Source organism: Giraffa tippelskirchi, chromosome 3 (genome assembly GCF_054371585.1).
Source record: "Giraffa tippelskirchi isolate mGirTip1 chromosome 3, T2T-mGirTip1v1.2.pri, whole genome shotgun sequence".
In the NCBI taxonomy this organism is placed as follows: domain Eukaryota; kingdom Metazoa; phylum Chordata; class Mammalia; order Artiodactyla; family Giraffidae; genus Giraffa; species Giraffa tippelskirchi.
In genome coordinates, this window is record NC_137277.1 from 1,081,714 (window position 1) to 1,102,124 (window position 20,411).

The 20,411-nt window shown below is 44.0% G+C and overlaps 1 protein-coding gene across 12 annotated transcripts in view; it reads left to right on the top strand.

Moving 5' to 3' along the window:
- CEP112 (centrosomal protein 112) overlaps positions 1 to 20,411 on the top strand; it is a 307,677-nt gene that overhangs the window by 89,004 nt on the left and 198,262 nt on the right. For all 12 annotated transcript variants that reach the window (XM_081580786.1, XM_081580780.1, XM_081580784.1 and 9 more), the window contains one exon: positions 9,039 to 9,118. In XM_081580786.1, coding sequence (XP_081436912.1) covers positions 9,039 to 9,118 — 80 coding nt within the window. The remainder of the gene's footprint in view (positions 1 to 9,038; positions 9,119 to 20,411) is intronic.

The window sequence follows — 20,411 nt, forward strand, 5'->3', positions numbered from 1 at the left end:
TTTAAAAATATGATATAATTGATGGGAGTTACTTTTTTCTGTTGTATCATATGTGTAATAAAACTCTAAATAATTAACCAAAGAGTATAAAACAACGAAAGAATTGTCACTGCAACTGATTAGTAAAAAAAAGTTGATTAGTAATTATTTCCTGTCGTTCAGAGTAGTGACTGTTCCTACTGATGCTGGTGTCCTTGTTACCAGTAGCAACTGGGTGTTCATGGCCACACTGTTCACACCTTCAGTGATCAAGTAAGAGTTCTACAGGGTCTGTGACTTCCAAACTTCCCTTTTGAATTTGTTGTTCGCTCTGTAACTGTAGTTGTGATAGCAGAGATTTTGCTGCTGCTTTGTAATTAGTTACAGTTCTAACATCCGCCAAATTCATCCACTTGTAGAATATACACATAACAGAAAAGGAGACAAAGATCACCCCCCTCAGCTGATTAGACAGATTGTACGGCACGAAATTCTTAAAACATCGTGAGATCACGTCTGATGTGTGTGTGCCGACCCCTCAGCTGAGTAGACAGATTGTACGGCACGAAATTCTTAAAACGTCTTGAGATCACGTCTGATGTGTGTGTGCCGACCCCTCAGCTGAGTAGACAGACCGTACGGCACAAAATTCTTAAAATGTCGTGAAATCACGTCTGATGTGTGTGTGCCGTTCCCTCGGATGTGCGTTCAGCGCCCTCCTGGAGTGCGGTCTCTCTGGGCCCTGGGTGGAGGAGGGGCTGAGGGGACAAGCCGAACAGCTTGCTCTCCAGGGGCCTAGGGTTTCTTGTGACGTGCATGGACCTAAGTATGTGCTCTTTAAAAGTGTAATAAGTTTTCCTATTGCTAAAAAAATTTTCCCCCTGCAGTTTAAATACAGTTCAATGCAAGATATTGAATATATTTCATGCCTACAAAATGATATCTGAGCAGGAGGGAGAAATACTGCTGTCCCTGAAATAAGGAATTTTTTTTTGGTTTCCACTTTAGAGCTTTGCAGCTTCATAAATATTAATAATCAGCAATCAGTGCAAACAAATAGAGGAAAACAACAGATTGGGAAAGACTAGAGACCTCTTCAAGAAAATTAGAGATACCAAAGGAACATTTCATGCAAAGATGGGCTCGGTAAAGGACAGAAATGGTATGGACCTAACAGAAGCAGAAGATATTAAGAAGAGGTGGCAAGAATACACAGAAGAACTGTACAAAAAAGATCTTCACGACCCAGATAATCATGATGGTGTGATCACTCACCTAGAGCCAGACATCCTGGAATGTGAAGTCAAGTGGGCCTTAGAAAGCATCACTACGAACAAAGCTAGTGGAGGTGATGGAATTCCAGTTGAGCTATTTCAAATCCTCAAAGGTGATGCTGTGAAAGTGCTACACTTGATATGCCAGCAAATTTGGAAAACTCAGCAGTGGCCACAGGACTGGAAAAGGTCAGTTTTCGTTCCAATCCCAAAGAAAGGCAATGCCAAAGAATGCTCAAACTACTGCACAATTGCACTCATCTCACATGCTAGCAAAGTAATGCTTAAAATTCTCCGAGCCAGGCTTCAGCAATACGTGAACCGTGAACTTCCAGATGTTCAAGCTGGTTTTAGAAAAGGCAGAGGAACCAGAGATCAAATTGCCAATATCCGCTGGATCATCGAAAAAGCAAGAGAGTTCCAGAAAAACATCTATTTCTGCTTTATTGACTATGCCAAAGCCTTTGACTGTGTGGATCACAATAAACTGTGGAAAATTCTGAAAGAGATGGGAATACCAGACCATCTGACCTGTCTCTTGAGAAACCTGTATGCAGGTCAGGAAGCAACAGTTAGAACTGGACATGGAACAACAGACTGGTTCCAAATAGGAAAAGGAGTATGTCAAGGCTGTATATTGTCACCCTGCTTATTTAACTTATATGCAGAGTACATCATGAGAAATGCTGGGCTGGAAGAAACACAAGCTGGAATCAAGATTGCCGGGAGAAATATCAATAACCTCAGATATGCGGATGACACCACCCTCATGGCAGAAAGTGAAGAAGAACTAAAGAGCCTCTTGATGAAGGTGAAGGAGGAGAGTGAAAAAGTTGGCTTAAAGCTCAACGTTCAGAAAACTAAGATCATGGCATCTGGTCCCATCACTCCATGGGAAATAGATGGGGAAACAGTGGAAACAGTGTCAGACCTTACTTTTTTGGGCTCCAGAATCACTGTTGATGGTGACTGCAGCCATGAAATTAAAAGACGCTTACTCCTTGGAAGGAAGGTTATGGCCAACCTAGATAGCATGTTTAAAAGCAGAGACATTACTTTGCCAACAAAAGTCCGTTTAGTCAAGGCTATGGTTTTTCCAGTGGTCATGTATGGATGTGAGAGTTGGACGGTGAAGAAAGCTGAGCGCCGCAGAATTGATGCTTTTGAACTGTGGTGTTGGAGAAGACTCTTGAGAGTCCCTTGGACTGCAAGGAGATCCAGTCAATGCATCCTAAAAGAGATCAATCCTGGGTGTTCATTGGAAGGTTTGATGTTGAAGCTGAAGCTCCAATACTTTGGCCACCTCATGCGAAGGGCTGACTCATTGGAAAAGACCCTAATGCTGGGTAGGATTGGGGGCAGGAGGAGAAGGGGACGACAGAGGATGAGATGGTTGGATGGCATCACCGACTCGATGAACATGAGTTTGGGTAGACTCCGGGAGTTGGTGATGGACAGAGAGGCCTGGCGTGCTGCAATTCATGGGGTCGCAGAGAGTCGGACACGACTGAGCGACTGAACTGAACTGAACTGAAATATTAATATTTGACTTCCCCAAAGAAGACCACATATTATCGTAAGCCTCACTGTGCACCGTCTGAGGCGTCCACACCCTTGGGCATGCCTGTGAGTCCCTTGTTGGTGCTGTGGCCGGGTAACTGGCTCTCTGTCCATCGGGGACCCCTCCCTGGCCTCCTGCTCTGTTACACCGCGGCAGCCCTCCTCCTGGGAGATGGCGTCTGCACCCCTGTGAGCTGCGGAGCCCTGGTGCCCAGAGGAGGCCACCTGGTTCACAATGTCCAGCTGTGGGCTGGGAGACACCGAGCTGGAAGACAGTCTCCTGCCGCTGTCTTTTCTGGCTGTTCGGCCACCGAGTAAACTTGGGTTTTGGGGCCAGCCCCCCTGCCTGCTGGACACGCACAGGAAGCCGTGTTAAAGATCGATTCCTCCCTGGCAGCCACCTCCCCATCCTAGTCTGCTCCACTTCAGGGAGCAGACCACAGTCGTGTAATTAGGCATCTTCGTGACCACAGCCTTTCCCTGTCCGTGAACTATCAAGTGGCTTCACTTTTAAGTAACATTAACTAGTTCAGTTCAGTTCAGTCGTTCAGTCGTTTCCAACTGTTTGCGACCCCATGGACTGCAGCACGCCAGGCCTCCCTGTCCATCACCAACTCCTGGAGTTTACCCAAGCTCATGTCCACTGAGTCGGTGATGCCATCCAACCGTCTCATCCTCTGTCGTCCCCTTCTCCCCCTGCCCTCAATCCTTCCCAGCATCAGGGTCTTTTCCAATGAGTGTGTGTTTAAAATAACACCTTCTGTAAAGAAAAAGGAGCATATTTGTTCACACTGCATAAGTTCTAACAGTGTTTGTATTGGAAGAAAATGTCGCTCAGCATTTTGCTTTCTGTTTTACACTTAATTCCATAATCTGCCCCTTTAAATGACATCTGTTCTTCTTTCTGTATAAAACCTGTGATCTCAGTCCTTGAAGGTCTGCTGCCTCGTGCCCCCTCAGGGAATGTCCTCTCTGATTCCTCCGAGGGCTGAAACCAGCCTCGCTCGCTCCGGGCTGCGTAAGCCGAAATGACATCTGTTCTTCTTTCTGTATAAAACCTGTGATCTCAGTCCTTGAAGGTCTGCTGCCTCGTGTCCCCTCAGGGAATGTCCTCTCTGACTCCTCCGAGGGCTGAAACCAGCCTCGCTCGCTCCGGGCTGCGTAAGCCGAGAGCAGAGAGGGTGCGCAGGGCGTTTGTCTGTTAGACGGAGTTACAGGTGTGCGCTTTCAGTAACTGTTTTGCAAACCCAAGTTCTGAGTATCTGTTCAGGAGGAGGACATGCCATCTGAGTGATGTCATTTCCTCCTGCTGACCAGAAACAGCATGAGAGAGGCCAGCGTGCTCTGAGGTCAGAGGAGCGTTAGTGTCAGACGCGCCCCTGGTTTAAGCCCACACGTTATCTAATGGTCTCTATTGATCTCTGGTGGCTGTTGCCTGCTCCTAAGATCTCTGAACATCAAACAAATAATAGGTAGTAAAACTAAATGTCATTGTTTGATGAAGTGTCCTAATCTGTTAAATCAGGAAATGGTTAGGCTAAATGATTTTACGAGTGAGGAAACACCTGCCTCCTGCAAATAACCCACTACCTGTTTTCCAAACATGCATCAGAGTTAAAAGATGGTGCTGTTTACTGAAAGAAGTTCACGAGACAGATGCTAAGCATGTTCATTCTAAAATGTGCTAGAACTGAAGTGTCTGCTTATAACTGTGTTGAAATGTCTACTTACAACTACGACACATTGTCACTGTGTCACCATGAGGTCTGATGGAGTTCAAAATTATTAGGAATGGTGTTTAGCATGTATATAATTCTTTTAATTAGGTTAAAATAATGTAAAATTTACATAGTTTTACATATATTGCAAAGTGTTTTCCAACAATCATTGGCCTGGTTTTCTTTAAGAGGTAAGGTGTCCTGAGTGAAGTTTTTCAGAAAATGAAACTGCGCAGTGAAATGATCTATAGGCCCCGCGTCTGTCCCAGTTAGAGGCGGAGGTGGGCCGGGTGGTGGGGAAGTGCGGTGGGGCATCCGGGGGTCACCGGTGAACCTGCCGTGGCTCCACGCAGCTTGTGCTTTGATGTCTCCCACTGTTTATCTGTTTCCTTACATGTAGCAAGTCTCTTTCTTGCTTATACGAGCACGCCTTTTTTGATACCTTAAATCCTTAAGGTGCAAGGGAGTGAAGTCTCCGTTTAGTAGATGCGCAGTAAATGTGCTTCCAGCTCCCTGTATGTGCTGTATCTTGACTGTCTGGTTTGTGTTTTCATTGTTTAAACTACTGAAGCTCGCCTTTGGTGTTCACAGCGTGCAGTAGGGAAAGGATTGCAAGCGGGTCGCTCTGAGGCGTGTTCCCCGCTGCCCGTGGGACCCTCGGAGGAGAGGCTGGCGGTGGCGTTGCTGCTGTCACCTCTACTGTCTAGAATATGGGTAAAAACTGGCAGCATAGCCCCGAGAGCCCGTGGGCACTCGGTGCAGATACGTTCAGTGGAGAACAGACAAACCCGGAAGGGCATGCCCTGTCCTCTCGTGTGGGCCGCGCGTAGTGCTGGGCCCTGGACGCAAAAGCAGTCGAGGAGCCGCTTCCCCCTGAGGAACCCCCGGCTCGAAAGCCCGTGTGTTGACACAGGCTCTGACTCTCCCACCCAGGTCTCCCGTTCCTGCCTTAGGAGTGGTGCTCTTGGTTTAGAAGCAGTAAATTGGATCAAGGTGCTGGGGTACCGCCTCTGGGCAGGGGGTGGCAGCCAATGCTTGCCGGAGTTAACACTCCTCTCCCGTGGCAGACGGCGCTGACGGGGACTCGCGACCTGCGGAGCGCGATCCAGGCTTCTCCGAGAAGGAGGTCCTTCAGGAGAGGACACTCTGAAATTCACTGGCGGGGGGACCCCGGGAGTGTGGTGCTTGTGAGGAGAAGCAGGGTCAGAGGAAAGAGGGGGTGAGGGGATGATGCAGCTGACTTCAGCGTGCTGAGCAGTCAGCCCGCACGGCAGGCAACGGGGCCTTCCCGCCTGCCGTGGAGAGGCTCCCCGCTACGCCCGCTTCTGTCAGTTCCCAAGCAATTGATTTGATCAGTCTATCGACCTTCTGTCTGTCTGTCTGCCTGCCTGTCTACCTACCTACCTACCTACCTACCTATTTTATCTATTTCACTAAGACACAGAGGGGAAAAATGAGAGAGAATTATAATAGGAAAAAGCCAAAGAATAAAGATTTTTGAGTTAAGTAGGCTTCTGTCCAAATGAATAAATAGCTAAATAGAGGTATTGTTGAGGAGTACTGATTCAGTGTTGGAAAAGGTTTATGACTGTGTATGTGACTGTGTGTGTGTGACTGTGTGTGTGTGGCTGTGTGTGATGGTTGTGTGTGTAGCTGTGTGTGCGATGGTGTATGCGTGTGGCTGTTTGTGTGACGGTGTGTGTGTGACTGTGTGATGGTGTGTGTGTGATTGTGTATATGACGGTGTGTGTGTGGCTGTGTGTGTGGCTGTGTGCGCGATGGTGTGTGTGTGTGGCTGTGTGTGTGATGGTGTGTGTGTGATGGTGTGTGTGTGGCTGTGTGTGTGGCTGTGTGTGTGACTGTGTGTGTGTGACTGTGTATGTGTGGCTGTGTGTGTGTGGCTGTGTGTGTGACGGTGTGTGTGTGTGTGTGACGGTGTGTGTGTGACTGTGTGATGGTGTGTGTGTGGCTGTGTGTGTGACAGTGTATGTGACTGTGTGTGTGATGGTGTGTGTGTGGCTGTGTGTGTGATGGTGTGTGTGTGTGACTGTGTGTGTGATGGTGTGTGTGATGGTGTGTGCGTGGCTGTGTATGTGATGGTGTGCGTGTGACTGACTGTGTGTGTGGTTGTGTGCGTGTGGCTGTGTGTGTGACGGTGTGTGCGTGTGGCTGTGTGTGTGACGGTGTGTGTGTGTGGCTGTGTGTGACGGTGTGTGTGTGTGACTGTGTGTGTGATGGTGTGTGTGATGGTGTGTGTGTGTGATGGTGTGTGTGTGACTATGTGTAACTGTGTGTGTGGGGTTGTGTGCGTGTGGCTGTGTGTGTGACGGTGTATGCGTGTGGCTGTTTGTGTGACGGTGTGTGTGTGTGGCTGTGTGTGTGACGGTGTGTGTGTGACTGTGTGATGGTGTGTGCGTGGCTGTGTATGTGATGGTGTGCGTGTGGCTGTGTGTGTGACAGTGTGTGCGTGTGGCTGTGTGTGTGACGGTGTGTGTGTGTGGCTGTGTGTGTGATGGTGTGTGTGTGTGGCTGTGTGTGTGATGGTGTGTATGTGGCTGTGTGTGTGATGGTGTGTGTGTGGCTGTGTGTGTGGCAGTGTGTGTGTGGCTGTGTGTGTGTGGCTGTGTGTGATGGTTGTGTGTGTGGCTGTGTGTGCGATGGTGTATGTGTGGCTGTGTGTGTGATGGTATGTGTGTGATTGTGTATATGACGGTGTGTGTGTGGCTGTGTGTGTGGCTGTGTGTGCGATGGTGTGTGTGTGTGGCTGTGTGTGTGATGGTGTGTGTGTGGCTGTGTGTGTGACGGTGTGTGTGTGGCTGTGTGTGTGGCTGTGTGTGCGATGGTGTGTGTGTGGCTGTGTGTGTGATGGTGTGTGTGTGATGGTGTGTGTGTGGCTGTGTGTGTGACGGTGTGTGTGTGGCTGTGTGTGTGGCTGTGTGTGCGATGGTGTGTGTGTGGCTGTGTGTGTGATGGTGTGTGTGTGGCTGTGTATATGATGGTGTGTGTGGCTGTGTGTGCGATGGTGTGTGTGTGTGGCTGTGTGTGTGATGGTGTGTGTGTGGCTGTGTATATGATGGTGTGTGTGGCTGTGTGTGCGATGGTGTGTGTGTGTGGCTGTGTGTGTGATGGTGTGTGTGTGGCTGTGTATATGATGGTGTGTGTGGCTGTGTGTGCGATGGTGTGTGTGTGTGGCTGTGTATATGACGGTGTGTGTGGCTGTGTGTGCGATGGTGTGTGTGTGTGGCTGTGTGTGTGGCTGTGTATATGACGGTGTGTGTGGCTGTGTGTGCGATGGTGTGTGTGTGTGGCTGTGTGTGTGGCTGTGTATATGACGGTGTGTGTGGCTGTGTGTGCGATGGTGTGTGTGTGTGGCTGTGTGTGTGGCTGTGTATATGACGGTGTGTGTGGCTGTGTGTGCGATGGTGTGTGTGTGTGGCTGTGTGTGTGGCTGTGTGTGCGATGGTGTGTGTGTGTGGCTGTGTGTGTGACGGTGTGTGTGTGTGTTGATCTCACTCCTCTCCTGTCTCTCATGCCCCCAGTTGTATGTCCAGCCTCACCTGAGTGCCCGGTGGGTGAGTGCCTGGTGTCCCCGTTGGCTGAGTGGCCTCCAGCTGGGCTCTGCCCCCCAGGTGGCTCCTGCGAGGACCCTCCGCCTGTAGCAGAGCCCCCTGCGCTGTGTTAGGTCCCCGCACTGGTCCACGCTGGGCCCACACTGGGCCTGCACGCCCGCACGTGCCCACGAAGAGCTTTCGGTGCCGAGGTGCTCACATGGCCTCCTGCTCCTGGCTGCCAGCCACCTGTCAAAGGACGCCACACTAGGGGAGCGGTGCTCGTGGGGGACCCCAGACTCAGAGGGTGACTACGTAGATCATTCTGGAAGTAGACGGCTATTTCATCATAACTTGTATGTGTTTGTGTTTGGGGAATGTGTACGTGTGTGCTCAGTCGCTCAGTCGTGTCCAACTCTTTGTGACCCCATAGACTGTAGCCCACCAGGCTCCTCTGTCCAGGGGATTCTCCAGGCAAGAATACGGGAGGGGGTAGCCATTCCCTTCTCCAGGGGATCTTCCCGACCCAGGGATTGAACCCAGGACTCCTGCATTGCAGGCAGATGCTTTGCCATCTGAGTTACCAGGGAAGCCAAATAGAGACATTATTCTTTGTATTGTCCTGTATCTCATTAGATTACTTTCCTTTGGTTAATGTGGAATGTTAAAAAAAATGTCAGAAATTCCCTTTTTTAATTTCTTACATATCAGTTTATTTTACAGGGATTCCACATGCAGGCACATTTAAACAATCATTAACTTTGACCAGAAAGTTATCATCAGAAGAATAGTATTAAAATAATTTTATGGTAAATGATGATGGTTAACCAAGCCTCTATCTTGGAAAATCTAAATCTAATTTTATATTAAAATGGATTTAAGATTACTGTTTCATTGTATTTCTCCTTTGAGGAAACTTGATTTGTCTTTTAATAAATTTTATGTCTTTGTCGTGGCAGATTCACGACTTACAGAGTGAACTTGATAAGGAAAAGGAAGATTTTCAAAAGAAAATCCATAAATTTGAGGACGCTTTGAAGTGAGTAAAATTGTAATATATTTAATTTTAAAAAATACTCTTGTTCTAAACTGTGAGCCGAATTAAGTGACTAAAACCCAAGCATTATATCTTTTTTTTTTAAATAAATTTATTTATTTTAGTTGGGGGCTAATTACTTTACAATATTGTGATAGTTTTTGCCATACATTGACATGAATCAGCCGTGGGTTATCTTTATCATAACCTCGCTGTGGCTTAGTTTGAGTCAATTTTCCATCACGAATCTGTATTTTCAGAATTTTATTACTAGCCAATAAATTGTTTTTTTTTAAAAAAGAAATAAATCAATTCAGCTGTTTTTAAGTGATAGGAATGTAAGAAAGAGAACTTAGTGGTTTCAGATGCTTTCCTCCTCTTAAATGAAAACAGATTAAAAATAACAACAATACGATTTAGATCTTAGGACATTTAGAAATTCCTGAGTAGATTTTTTTGGAGGAATTTGGGTAATGATATGTTTCAGTTGTTATATTTAAAAACGGACTATTGTACAGGCATTGTTTAGCAAAGGTTTTGTTTTATGATACCTAAACATACACATTAAAATATTTTTTATATATATTGTATTTGTCTTTTCCAATCATTTACTAAGTTGATTAGGCTTTACTTATCACTAGATATTATCCTGTAGTTTTTAGCTGGAAAATATTGATGTAGTCAATAAATGTTGCATTCTCACCATGCTGCAGACAGTGTGATAACTCCTTCCTGTGTTGTAGTCCCGTCGGGAGGATGTTCAAGCCCTTGGGCAGTTAGAGTGCAGAGCCTTGAGTGATGAGGACTTTCTTGGAAGAAAGGTCAGGAGGACACTTGGCCCGAGACACTGACTTGGGAAGAGCTTGCGCAGATGCGATGCGTCTCGCTGGCTCCCAGGGAATCAGCAAGTTCCATTTTCTGAACTTTTCCAAATGTCCAAACAGAAAGAATTTAGAGAAAGGCCAGAAAGACTGTCTAGGCTCACAGAGACCTGGTGTCAGATTCTCCCTGGAGGGTGGCACTGCCACCCCCTGTTCGTGCAGCGAGCCGTGCGCTGGGACGTCGTGGGTGCCAGGGCCCCTCCGGTGCCAGGACTTCACGTCACCGCGTCGGAGTCCGACGGCACCAGAGGAGAGCTGCGCTGTCCCTGCGCGGTACGCCGGACGGCCGTGTCCACGCGCCCACCCCGGTGACAGCGCAGCCAGCGCGTCTTGCTCGTGGACAAGGTGTCCCCCCGTGTCCCTCATTCATTCATTGTTTTCCTCCTTAAAATGTTGAGTCGCACTTTCTTTATCTCATCCGCTTTCCCCACTTTCCTTTCGCTTTTGTTCTGCTTTGTCTCTTTTCTTCTGTGACTTCTTTACACTTTTTCCATTAGTTTGTTGATGTGCATTTATTTTGTATCCATAAAGGAAGAGATAATTCCTTCAAATAACAGTAAATCAACAGGAGTAATCTGGTCTGAAGTAGGAGAGTAGTTTGTTGTGGGATTTGCACGTCAGAGCAAACAGCACAACCTGGCTATTTCCCCGAAGGAGAATATTCTGGGGGCAACTGCTGCTGCTTTTCAATCCAAGAATAGTGTTAGACCCAGTGGGTCCACGGAGAAGGCAATGGCACCCCACTCCAGTACTCTTGCCTGGAAAATCCCGTGGATGGAGGAGCCTGGTAGGCTGCAGTCCATGGGGTCGCTAAGAGTCGGACACGACTGAGCGACTTCACTTTCACTTTTCCCTTTCATGCACTTGGAGAAGGAAATGGCAACCCACTCCAGTGTTCTTGCCTGGAGAATCCCAGGGACGGGGGAGCCTGGTGGGCTGCCGTCTATGGGGTCGCACAGAGTCGGACACGACTGAAGCGACTTAGCAGCAGCAGCAGCAGCAGCAGTGGGTCCAGAGACAGTTCCATTTTTCTAGAAGAGAGGTGTATGATATGGAAATTTATCATGATTATTAACAATTTTTTTCCATAATAAAAATATACACAGTGATGAAAAACCTGACTTTTAGACTGTGGCGGCATCCAGCCAGCCCGCCGTTCTTTCACTCAGGAGGGTTGCTGTCCTCTGTGCATGTTCAATGCACAGAAGGGGCTGGCAGAGAGTGGAGACAGCGTGGGAATTAACAGGCTCCTGGAAACATGATGTGTGTGTTCAGCTCAGTCCTGGATTCAGAGCTCAGGTGGCACTCCATCCTCCACTGGTGTTGAAGAGCATCGCTGATTTGGAGTTGGCACTCACTGTAAATACAGCTCTTAAAGCTAATGTGCCTACTTGTCCGTGTTTTTCAGAAAAGAAAGTTTAAATTTACTTTCCTACTACTTACAACTTTTATTCAACACATATCCTAAACATTTTTTTGCTTTCTATTCCATTTTTGATGCAGAAAATATTTTATAGCCCCTTGTAACTAAAAAGTATCTGAAACTATAACTGTAAATGGTATGAATTGTATGTGTTCATTTTTCAAAGATAAATAATTAAACCAAATGAGAAACTCAATAATGAATGGAAAATCACCATAGGTAACAAAATAATTTGGTGTAACTCTTTGAAAGACTAACACAAAGTATGGTTTTGTTTTTTTTTTTGGAGGAGTTAACATGGATGAACAACACGTGTAGATATTTGTATGTTTACCGAATCTGCTTTCTAGGTTTTGGGTGCTGTAGAAATAACAGAGCATTGTTCTGAGATGTTGTATAAATTGACTATTCTAAAGCAACCTGTGAAACTTTCTGAAGTCATCTTCTTGATTGATATCTTTTTCGAAGTCCTCTGTGGCAGTAAAATGCAGAACTGTCTCAAAACAGATTTATTCTGATCCATTTTAACTTTTTTTGTGTTGTCAGTTGTAAACATAAGTATTTCTACTCTGACACTAATATATCTAAACTTTCAGATTTTTAGTACTGAAGGTGAGTAGTGCTGATTTCACCAGAACATATTACAAAGTGGGTCCTCAGATGTTACGGTTATGAGTGACCCTACAGGAAGCAACCCCTTATTCAACGGAACCGTTGTTTCCGTCTGTCAGTGCACAGTGCGGGGCATTGCGTGTTGGTGCGCATGGAACACAGGGGGCTTTCACGGAGACCCTGGGGGATTGTCCGTGCGGTTTTCCTGCTTAGCTTAACGAGAGATATTCCTGATCTTCTTTTATTTACAATAGTGTGAAATAGGTGTTTTGCCTCCTACTGAGCAATGCATTGTTGGGATTCCTGCATTGTTTGTAAAAGTAGAAATTTTGTAATAAGGGGGAAATGCAGTGTTTCTGTCCCTATTTCAGGAGTTAGGGGAAGAATTATAGGCAACCCAGAAGCAATCTGCTGACCCTCTGAATCCACAACGTCTTTGCAGAGCTCGGCCACCCGAGGGCCCTGCCTCATCTCGCTGCTCACCTGGCTTCCCTTGGCTGCTTCCCGTCCACTGGAGGTTCAAAGTGCGCCATCCTCCTCTTTGAGGGATTTTTTCCTCTGTTCATGTACGCAGAATGAAAATCAGTGTTTTCTTCCAGAGGCTGACCTAATAGAATGTCTTTAAAGCTACTGGGCTCTTTCTTTTGGAGAAAATCTGTCTTAGGGATTTAAATGCAGAGTCTTATTTTCATCCTGGGATTTCTATCCGTAATTTTTTTTTTTTTAGAATGCTACTGATATTTTGTAGGGCCGATTCCACTTACATAATGGTGAAGGCAGGACAGTAAATAAGAGTAATTTTTTTAGAGGTTACTTCAGCAAGTGACTAGTTCCTGTGTTTATAATACAGAGATATAGTGAACTTATTACAAGAAACAACAAATAAAATATCTGTATTTCTAAAACAGACTGAAATGGCTTATAGTATAAATAGAAATTAACATATAATTGAAATTAAAATGTAATGTAAGCGTGTAAATAGGATGGATATGAAATGAAATGAAATTGTTTCTGTATTGAAATTCTAAATTCACCTTGACCGGAGCTGTTTCGGTGGTTTTGGGAGGCACGTGGGCTTCGTGTAAAAGCATGGGCTCTGGTTCCAGCTCAAGGTACCAGCCTGTGATGCTGGGCCTGGGGCTCCATCTGTGTGATCGGTCTTTACCTCCGTCACACGACCTTCCTCCTAAGGTTGTGAGGAGGCTTGGAACCAGGGCACCTCCAACAGTGTCAGCTGTGCGTGTCAGCTCTTGGCACTTTCTCTCTCCTTATCTTATGGAGGGGACAGACAAGTTTGTCAGAAGAGGTACTCTTACCCTGGCATGTTTTTTTAAACAGCTTTATTGAAGTCTGATTCTCACCCCATAGAATTTGCTTAGTTTTACCATATAGCTCACTGACATTTAGAAATTCAGAGTTGTGCAACGATCACCATAGTTCAGTTTTAGAACATTCTCATCATCCCCAAAAGACTCTTCATGGCACCAGATTTTAGAAGGATAATATCATGGTTGATTTTTTTTCCGACCAAACAGACTAAGTAATAAGGGACAAGATCTTCCATACATTATTTTGCAGAAAATGCTAACTGGCTGCTTCTCATTATGACCCACAGTAGTACTGACATCACAAGGTTAGGATGTGCTTTTGCGTCCTGTGGAGACCTGGGGGTGTAGCCCAATGTGTTACTTCCAGGTTACCTGTCTGACGTTTTACCTCTGATACAAGGTTGCATTTAGAAAGCAGATTCTGTGAGTGTGTGTGTGTGTGTGTGTATGTGTGTGTGTGTAAATGCACTGAAAGGGGCCTGGAAATACATGTGTACCTGAGTGTTTGGGGTGATGTTCATGTTTTCCTCCTCATGTTTCAGTTTGAATCTTTTGCGATGAGACTATTGTATGGTACTTTGGCAGCTTAAAACAACAGTATAGACAAAAGAAACCAGTAAAGATTTTTGAAGGAAGAATTATAAACATTAATATCCTCAATTGTTGAGAATATGGGATTTTAAAAATTTTCTCTACATTTTACATATTCTAAAATCAGCATGTCCAGAAACTCTTCAGAGTCTTGAGGACTTTCAGCTTGCTGCCGATCCCTCAGTCAGCACGGGGTACGGCAGGCTGTGAACACTCTGGAAATACCTGAGCTCTGAAGTATCTGCGCCTCTTGATGAAGGTGATGGAGGAGAGTGAGAAAGCTGGCTTCAAACTCAATATTCAAAAAACTAAGATCATTGCATCCGGTCCCATCAATTCATGGCAAATGGAAACAGTGATATTTTATTTTCTTGGGCTCCAAAATCACTGCGGATGGTGACTGCAGCCATGAAAATTCAAAGATACTTGCTCCTTGGAAGAAAAGCTATGACAAACCTAGACAGCATATTAAAAAGCAGAGACATACTTTTCCAATAAAGGTCCGTCTAGGCAAGGCTATGGTTTTTCCAGTAGCCATGTATGCATGTGAGAGTTGGACCACAAAGAAAGCTGAGTGCCGAAAAATTGATGCCTTTGAACTGTGGTGTTGGAGACACTCTTCAGAGTCCCTTGGACTGCAAGGAGATGCAACCAGTCCATCCTAAAGGAAATCAGTCCTGAATGTTTATTGGAAGGACTGATGCTGAAGCTGAAACTCCAATACTTTGGCCTCCTGATGTAAAGAACTGACTCATTGGAAAAGACCCTGATGCTGGGAGAGATTGAAGGTGGGAGGAGAAGGGGACGACAGAGGATGAGATGGCTGGATGGCATCACTGACTCAATGGACACGAGTTTGAGTAAACTCCGAGAGATAGTGAAGGACAGAGAGGCCTGGTGTGCTGCAGTCCATGGGGTCGCAAAGAGTCAAACATGACTGAGCAACTGAACAACAATAAGTATCTGAGGGTTTCAACTGGAAAAACCTTTTGTGTATTTCTTATAATAAATGGACAGATGATAAGGTTGTCAATTTTTTTTCTTTTTTTTTCACCTAGAATTGAAGGACACCCTGCCACAGAATTTTAGGAGAGGTTATTCAGAGGCCAATAGAATACAGACTAGGAAATACAGCTTTCTAGTAAGTGTAAAATTAGGATATCTTTAATGAAAGTAGGAGGTATTTTCCATGAAAGATGATATTACATTTTAGAAATCCTTTAAGTTTTCTTCCTGTGGCAACTCACAGGTAATTCATAAATTCACTCTCCATCTTCTTTTATCAGTCTCTCCTTGTAAACTTGACTCTGGTTATAGCACACATATTTTGATTCTTAGCGTCAGAGCAGATGACTGTGCGCTGGTTATCAACCCCAAGAAAGTAAGGCTCTGGTCACCGGTTACTAGTCCCTGGGGAGGACTCCAGCTGCCTGGAGGAAGGCAAAGGTCCTCCCAGCGCTGGCCGCCAGCAGGAGAAGTCCAGACGTACCCGCCAACTGCACGTACTGGAGGCACCAAGAGTACAGCACAGTCAGGCACTGCATGGAACCAGGCTTTGCTGACGCAGATAAGAGTTAGAGAAGAACAAAAGACATGGGGACATTGTGAATCAACCCGACTCCAAGAAAAGTTTAAAAAACTAATTGCATTGTTAAAACATTTTAATTATAGATCGTTCATTTGTCTAGACTATATCATTTTAAATATTAAAAGTAAATAAATTTATTCAATTAATTATACCTTTATATAAGAGCTTTTAAGTCTCTATATATTGAATTATTTTAAATAAATATTTAACAATGTGTTATTTATTTAAAATTTAAAAAATAAAATAAGCATAGCTATGAAATGAAGCCTCCATTTAAAAAAAAGTTTAGCTGATCTACAAGATTTTGTTAGTTTTGGTTGTACAGCCTAGTGACTTGTATTTTTGCAGATTATACCCCACCATAAGTCATTATAAGGTAAAGCCTGTAATTTCCTGTGCTGTACCTATATCCTTGTTGCTTATCCGCTTTATACACAGTAGTTTGTACCTGTTAATCCCATACCCCTAATTTGTCCCTCCCCTCTTCATCTCCCCTTCGCTAACGACAAGTTTGTTTTCTATATCTGCAAGTCTGTTTCTATTTTGCGTATATGTTCATCTGTGTTATTTTTTAGATTCTGCATATGACTGAGGTCATACAGTATTTGTCCTTCTCTGACTGATCTCACTAGGCATAGTGCTGTCCATATCCTGCCATGTTGCTGTCGACGGCAGAGCACCGTTCTTCTTTAATGGCTGAGTAACACCCCGTTGCCGCACCTTCTTCATCCATTCATCTGTCGATGGGCACGTGGGTTGTTTCCATGGCTTGGCTATTGTAAATAGTGTTGCTGTGCACATTGGGGTGCATGTATGTTTCCGTTTTTTCTTGTATACCCAGGAGTGGAATGGCTAGATCAGATCGTAGTTCTATTTTATTCTCATTTCTGGAAGAGAATCTCGCAGTGAGCACACGACAGTGTGTTTACCCATCCTACTGCCAGCATCCGTTTGCGCAGGCCCTATGTTTCGGGTGTTAGTAACTGTGCTGTGATGAACATGCTTATTACTAGTTATTTACCTCCGGCAGTGTTTAGGTTGTGCCAAGTAAGATGCGGCTCGAGGGAGGGTGCACCTTTAGACTGCGGTGGCGTCATCACAGAGCCGGCTGGAGCTGGAGGGTTTCAGGCTGGTTTGGCGCCAGAAGGGAGCTGTTGGAGGACTTTGCTCACGTTTACTTCACCCTGGTGTAGGTTTGAACCTCTGATTCTGAAAACACAGTATATCAACCCCATTTGTTTAGGAGGATCTAAGACACAGGGACTCTAATTCATGGACCTGCTAGCTGGTGACTGGGTGACTAAGACTGAACAGGTATTAGATAGAGCAAGGAAAGAATGTGAAAACTTCTTAAGGGCTTATTTTACCATAGTCTTGATTTTCACAGATATTCTTCCCTCCCGTAAAGATTTCTGTTATTGATAATTGACCTTTATAGAAAATGCACAATTTTATTTTCATGTACCATTGCCCAAGTACAATTTCACTTGCATACAGAACTGTTAGAAAAAATTCCTGATGTTTTCTAAAGTGATTCACAGTGTTCTTGCATTATATTTTTATTTGACCTTTTTGAAGCCAACTCTCGATGCTAGTGATATTCAGCAAATGTTCACCATCTGGTTTATTGAAAGTTACTCTTATACAAAAATGAACAGCACCTGTTCTTTTGCCTGGCTTTATCTATAGTTTTGTTTTTTATTAAATAGTTTTCAGGTGTTATTTTTCCAACAAACTGACATATGGCTTTATAAAAACGCAGTGTTTACTTTCTCAATATACATAGATTTATAATCTCTCCTTACAGTGGAAAGCAGACTACCCCTAAAGTTATATTTTTAAGGAAGTTATATTTTTAAACACGGATGGAAAAGCTTGCCTATAAGGTTCTTCTAAATCTCCTTCATTTATCTCTGGTTGTGTGTTTATTGTCATAAATCAACATTTATAATATTAGTAGGAACAGGGATTAATCTTCAAATAAGAATGCCTTAGAGTAAAGATAGTAAAACTGCAGAATTACAATGACAGTGTTTTTGTACTTGTATTTGCTGGAGACTAATCTTAAAGAAGATTTAAATGGAACAGTGAACAATCTTGTGATTATTCAAACAAGTGGACTACATGCTGATGATGTTTGTTTTTCATTTGAACAAGGCTCACTGCAAAAGTCTGGATAAAGATACGTTCAAAGCAGGTAGTTTTGCAGTTTGCCCCGAGGCCGGAAGTTTGAATCTTGGTAGAAAGGGAGAGCTAGGTTGAACCCAGTCTTGTGCAGGGATTTTAAAGTGCAGCTGGCTAGTGTGATTCCTGATTTAGTTTTATACATTGCTGAAGTGAGACGCTGTGGCTTAGTCATTTTGTTTGTAAGTTTGGTTTAAAAAAATCTCTAAGAATTAACAGTGATGTATACTTTAAGATAGAAAAAAATAGAATCAAGGAGCTATCTAGAAGGAAGCCAAAGGAAGCCTGCAAACTTGAATACTCAGTCTGAAAATTGCTGTGCCTTTTAAGTGAACGAAAACATCTTTACAGGGTCACCTAGATAAGACATTTTATTCTGTGTAGAAGACAAGATTTTTACTTTTTAAAGTTTTCTTGGAGGAGTAACTAAAAATAGGTTTCACTGCAAAATCAAAATAGCCTGTAATTTATGGTGCTTATGAAAGAAGATGTGGTGTTGGTTTTAACCAAGAATATAGAAATTTAAAGACTGATTAAGTTTGTAAATTTTCAGTGTTTTTTTTTATTTTATGGTACTTATTAAAGAAGATGTGGTGTTGGTTTAAACCGAGGCGTGGTGGTTTAGTCACCAAATTGTGTCCCACTCTTTGTGCCCCATGGACTGTAGCCCACCAGGCTCCTCTGTCCACAGGACTTTCCAGGCAAGAGTACTGGGTTGCCATTTCCTTCTTCAGGGGATCTTCCTGACCCAGGGGTTGAAGCTGCAGGCAGTTTCTTTACTGACTGAGCTACCAGGGAAGCCCTTAAGGAAGAATATATAAAGACTGATTAAGTTTGTAAATATTCAGTATTTTTTCTTTTATTATTATTACTAAAATTAAGAAGAGATATAGCTTCTAATGCATTTTCAATTAAAATATATCAGACTTTCATATTTACCTATAATGTTACCACTAAAAGGCTAGATATTATATAGAGTTGGAGAGCAGGAAGATATTATTTGAAATGTATGAAATCATTTTAGATTTTATATAGCTAAAATTAAATTAATTATGTCAAAGCTGGATTAAATGTAACCAGAAATTGGTAAATTATTTTATAGTTGAGTTATTTAAGAAGTTTATTATATATCACTGCCACTTAAGTTCTAGGCTAATCCAAAAAAGAAATGCTTTTTTTCTACCATCTAAACAAAAGACTTCTCTGTTCAAGTGAACCCACCCAAGGTCCTTGGAGGGTGAACTCTGGTTGCCAACATTGTGCAATGAGAAAACTTTTCAAAGTATCTGTTCTTTAGCTTTATTTTTATCACAAACTAGTACATGTTTTTGCCTGGAGAATCCCAGGGATTGCGGAGCCTGGTGGCTGCCGTCTATGGGGTCGCATGGAGTCGGACACGACTGAAGCGACTTAGCAGCAGCAGTACACGCTTGCTGTAGAGAATTGTAAAATTACAGAAGAGCACAGATAAAAAAATCAAAATCATTTATGGTCACATTAAATAGAACTATCTACTGTTTTGCCATTTTATTATTTTATTGAAGTATAATTCATTTACATTATTAGTTTCAGGTGTAGCACGTAATATTTGATATTTTTATATATTACAACATTCAAAAAACGAAGATCATGGCATCCAGTTCCATCATTTCATGCAAATACATGGGGAAACAGTGGAAACAGTGACAGATTTTATTTTCTTGGGCTCCAAAATCACTGCAGATGATGACTGCAGCCACAAAACTAAATGACGCTTGCTCCTTGGAAGAAAAGCTATGACAAACCTAGGTAGCATATTAAAAAGCAGAGGCATCACTTTGCCAACAAAGGTCCATATAATCAAAGCTATTGTTTTTCCAGTAGTCATGTATGGATGTGAGAGTTGGATCATAAAGAAGACTGAATGCTGAAGAATTGATGCTCTTGGGCTGTGGTGTTGGAGAAGACTCTTGAGAGTCCCTTGGACTGCAAAGAGATCCAAACAGTTCATCCTAAAAGAAATCCTGAATATTCATTGGAAGGATTGATGCTGAAGCTGAAGCTCCAATACTTGGGCCACCTGATGCGAAGAAGTGACTCATTAGAAAGGACCCTGATGCTGGGAAAGATTGAAGGCAGGAGGAGAAGGGAATGACAGAGGATGAGATGGTTGGTTGGCATCACCGACTCAATGGACATGAGTTTGAGCAAACTCCGGGAGATGGTGAAGGACAGGGAGGCCTGGCCTGCTGCAGTCCATGGGGTCGCAAAGAGTCGGACACGACTGAGCGACTGAACAACAACAACACATTACAAAATGATCACCACACTAAGTCTATACCGTCCGTCACCGTACAGTCACTGCAGTGTTGCTGAGGGTGTGCCCTGAGGTGTTGATGACGTCCCCATGACTTACCTGCTCCTTCGCCTGTTCCATCCATCCCCCCAGCTCCTCTCTCCTCTGCCGACTGCTGGACTGTTCTCTGTGTCTGTGAAGTCTGTTTCTGTTCTGTTCTGTTGGTTTGTTTTGGTTTGTAGAAAACTGCAGTGAGATATCACCCCACACTTGTTAGCATGGCTAATGTCATAGAGACAAGAAATAAACAAGTGCTGGTGAGGGTGTGGAGTAAGGGGAACTTGCATGAAGTGTTGGTTGGGACATAAATTGGAACATCCACTATGGAAAACAGTATGGAGGTTTCTCGAAAAT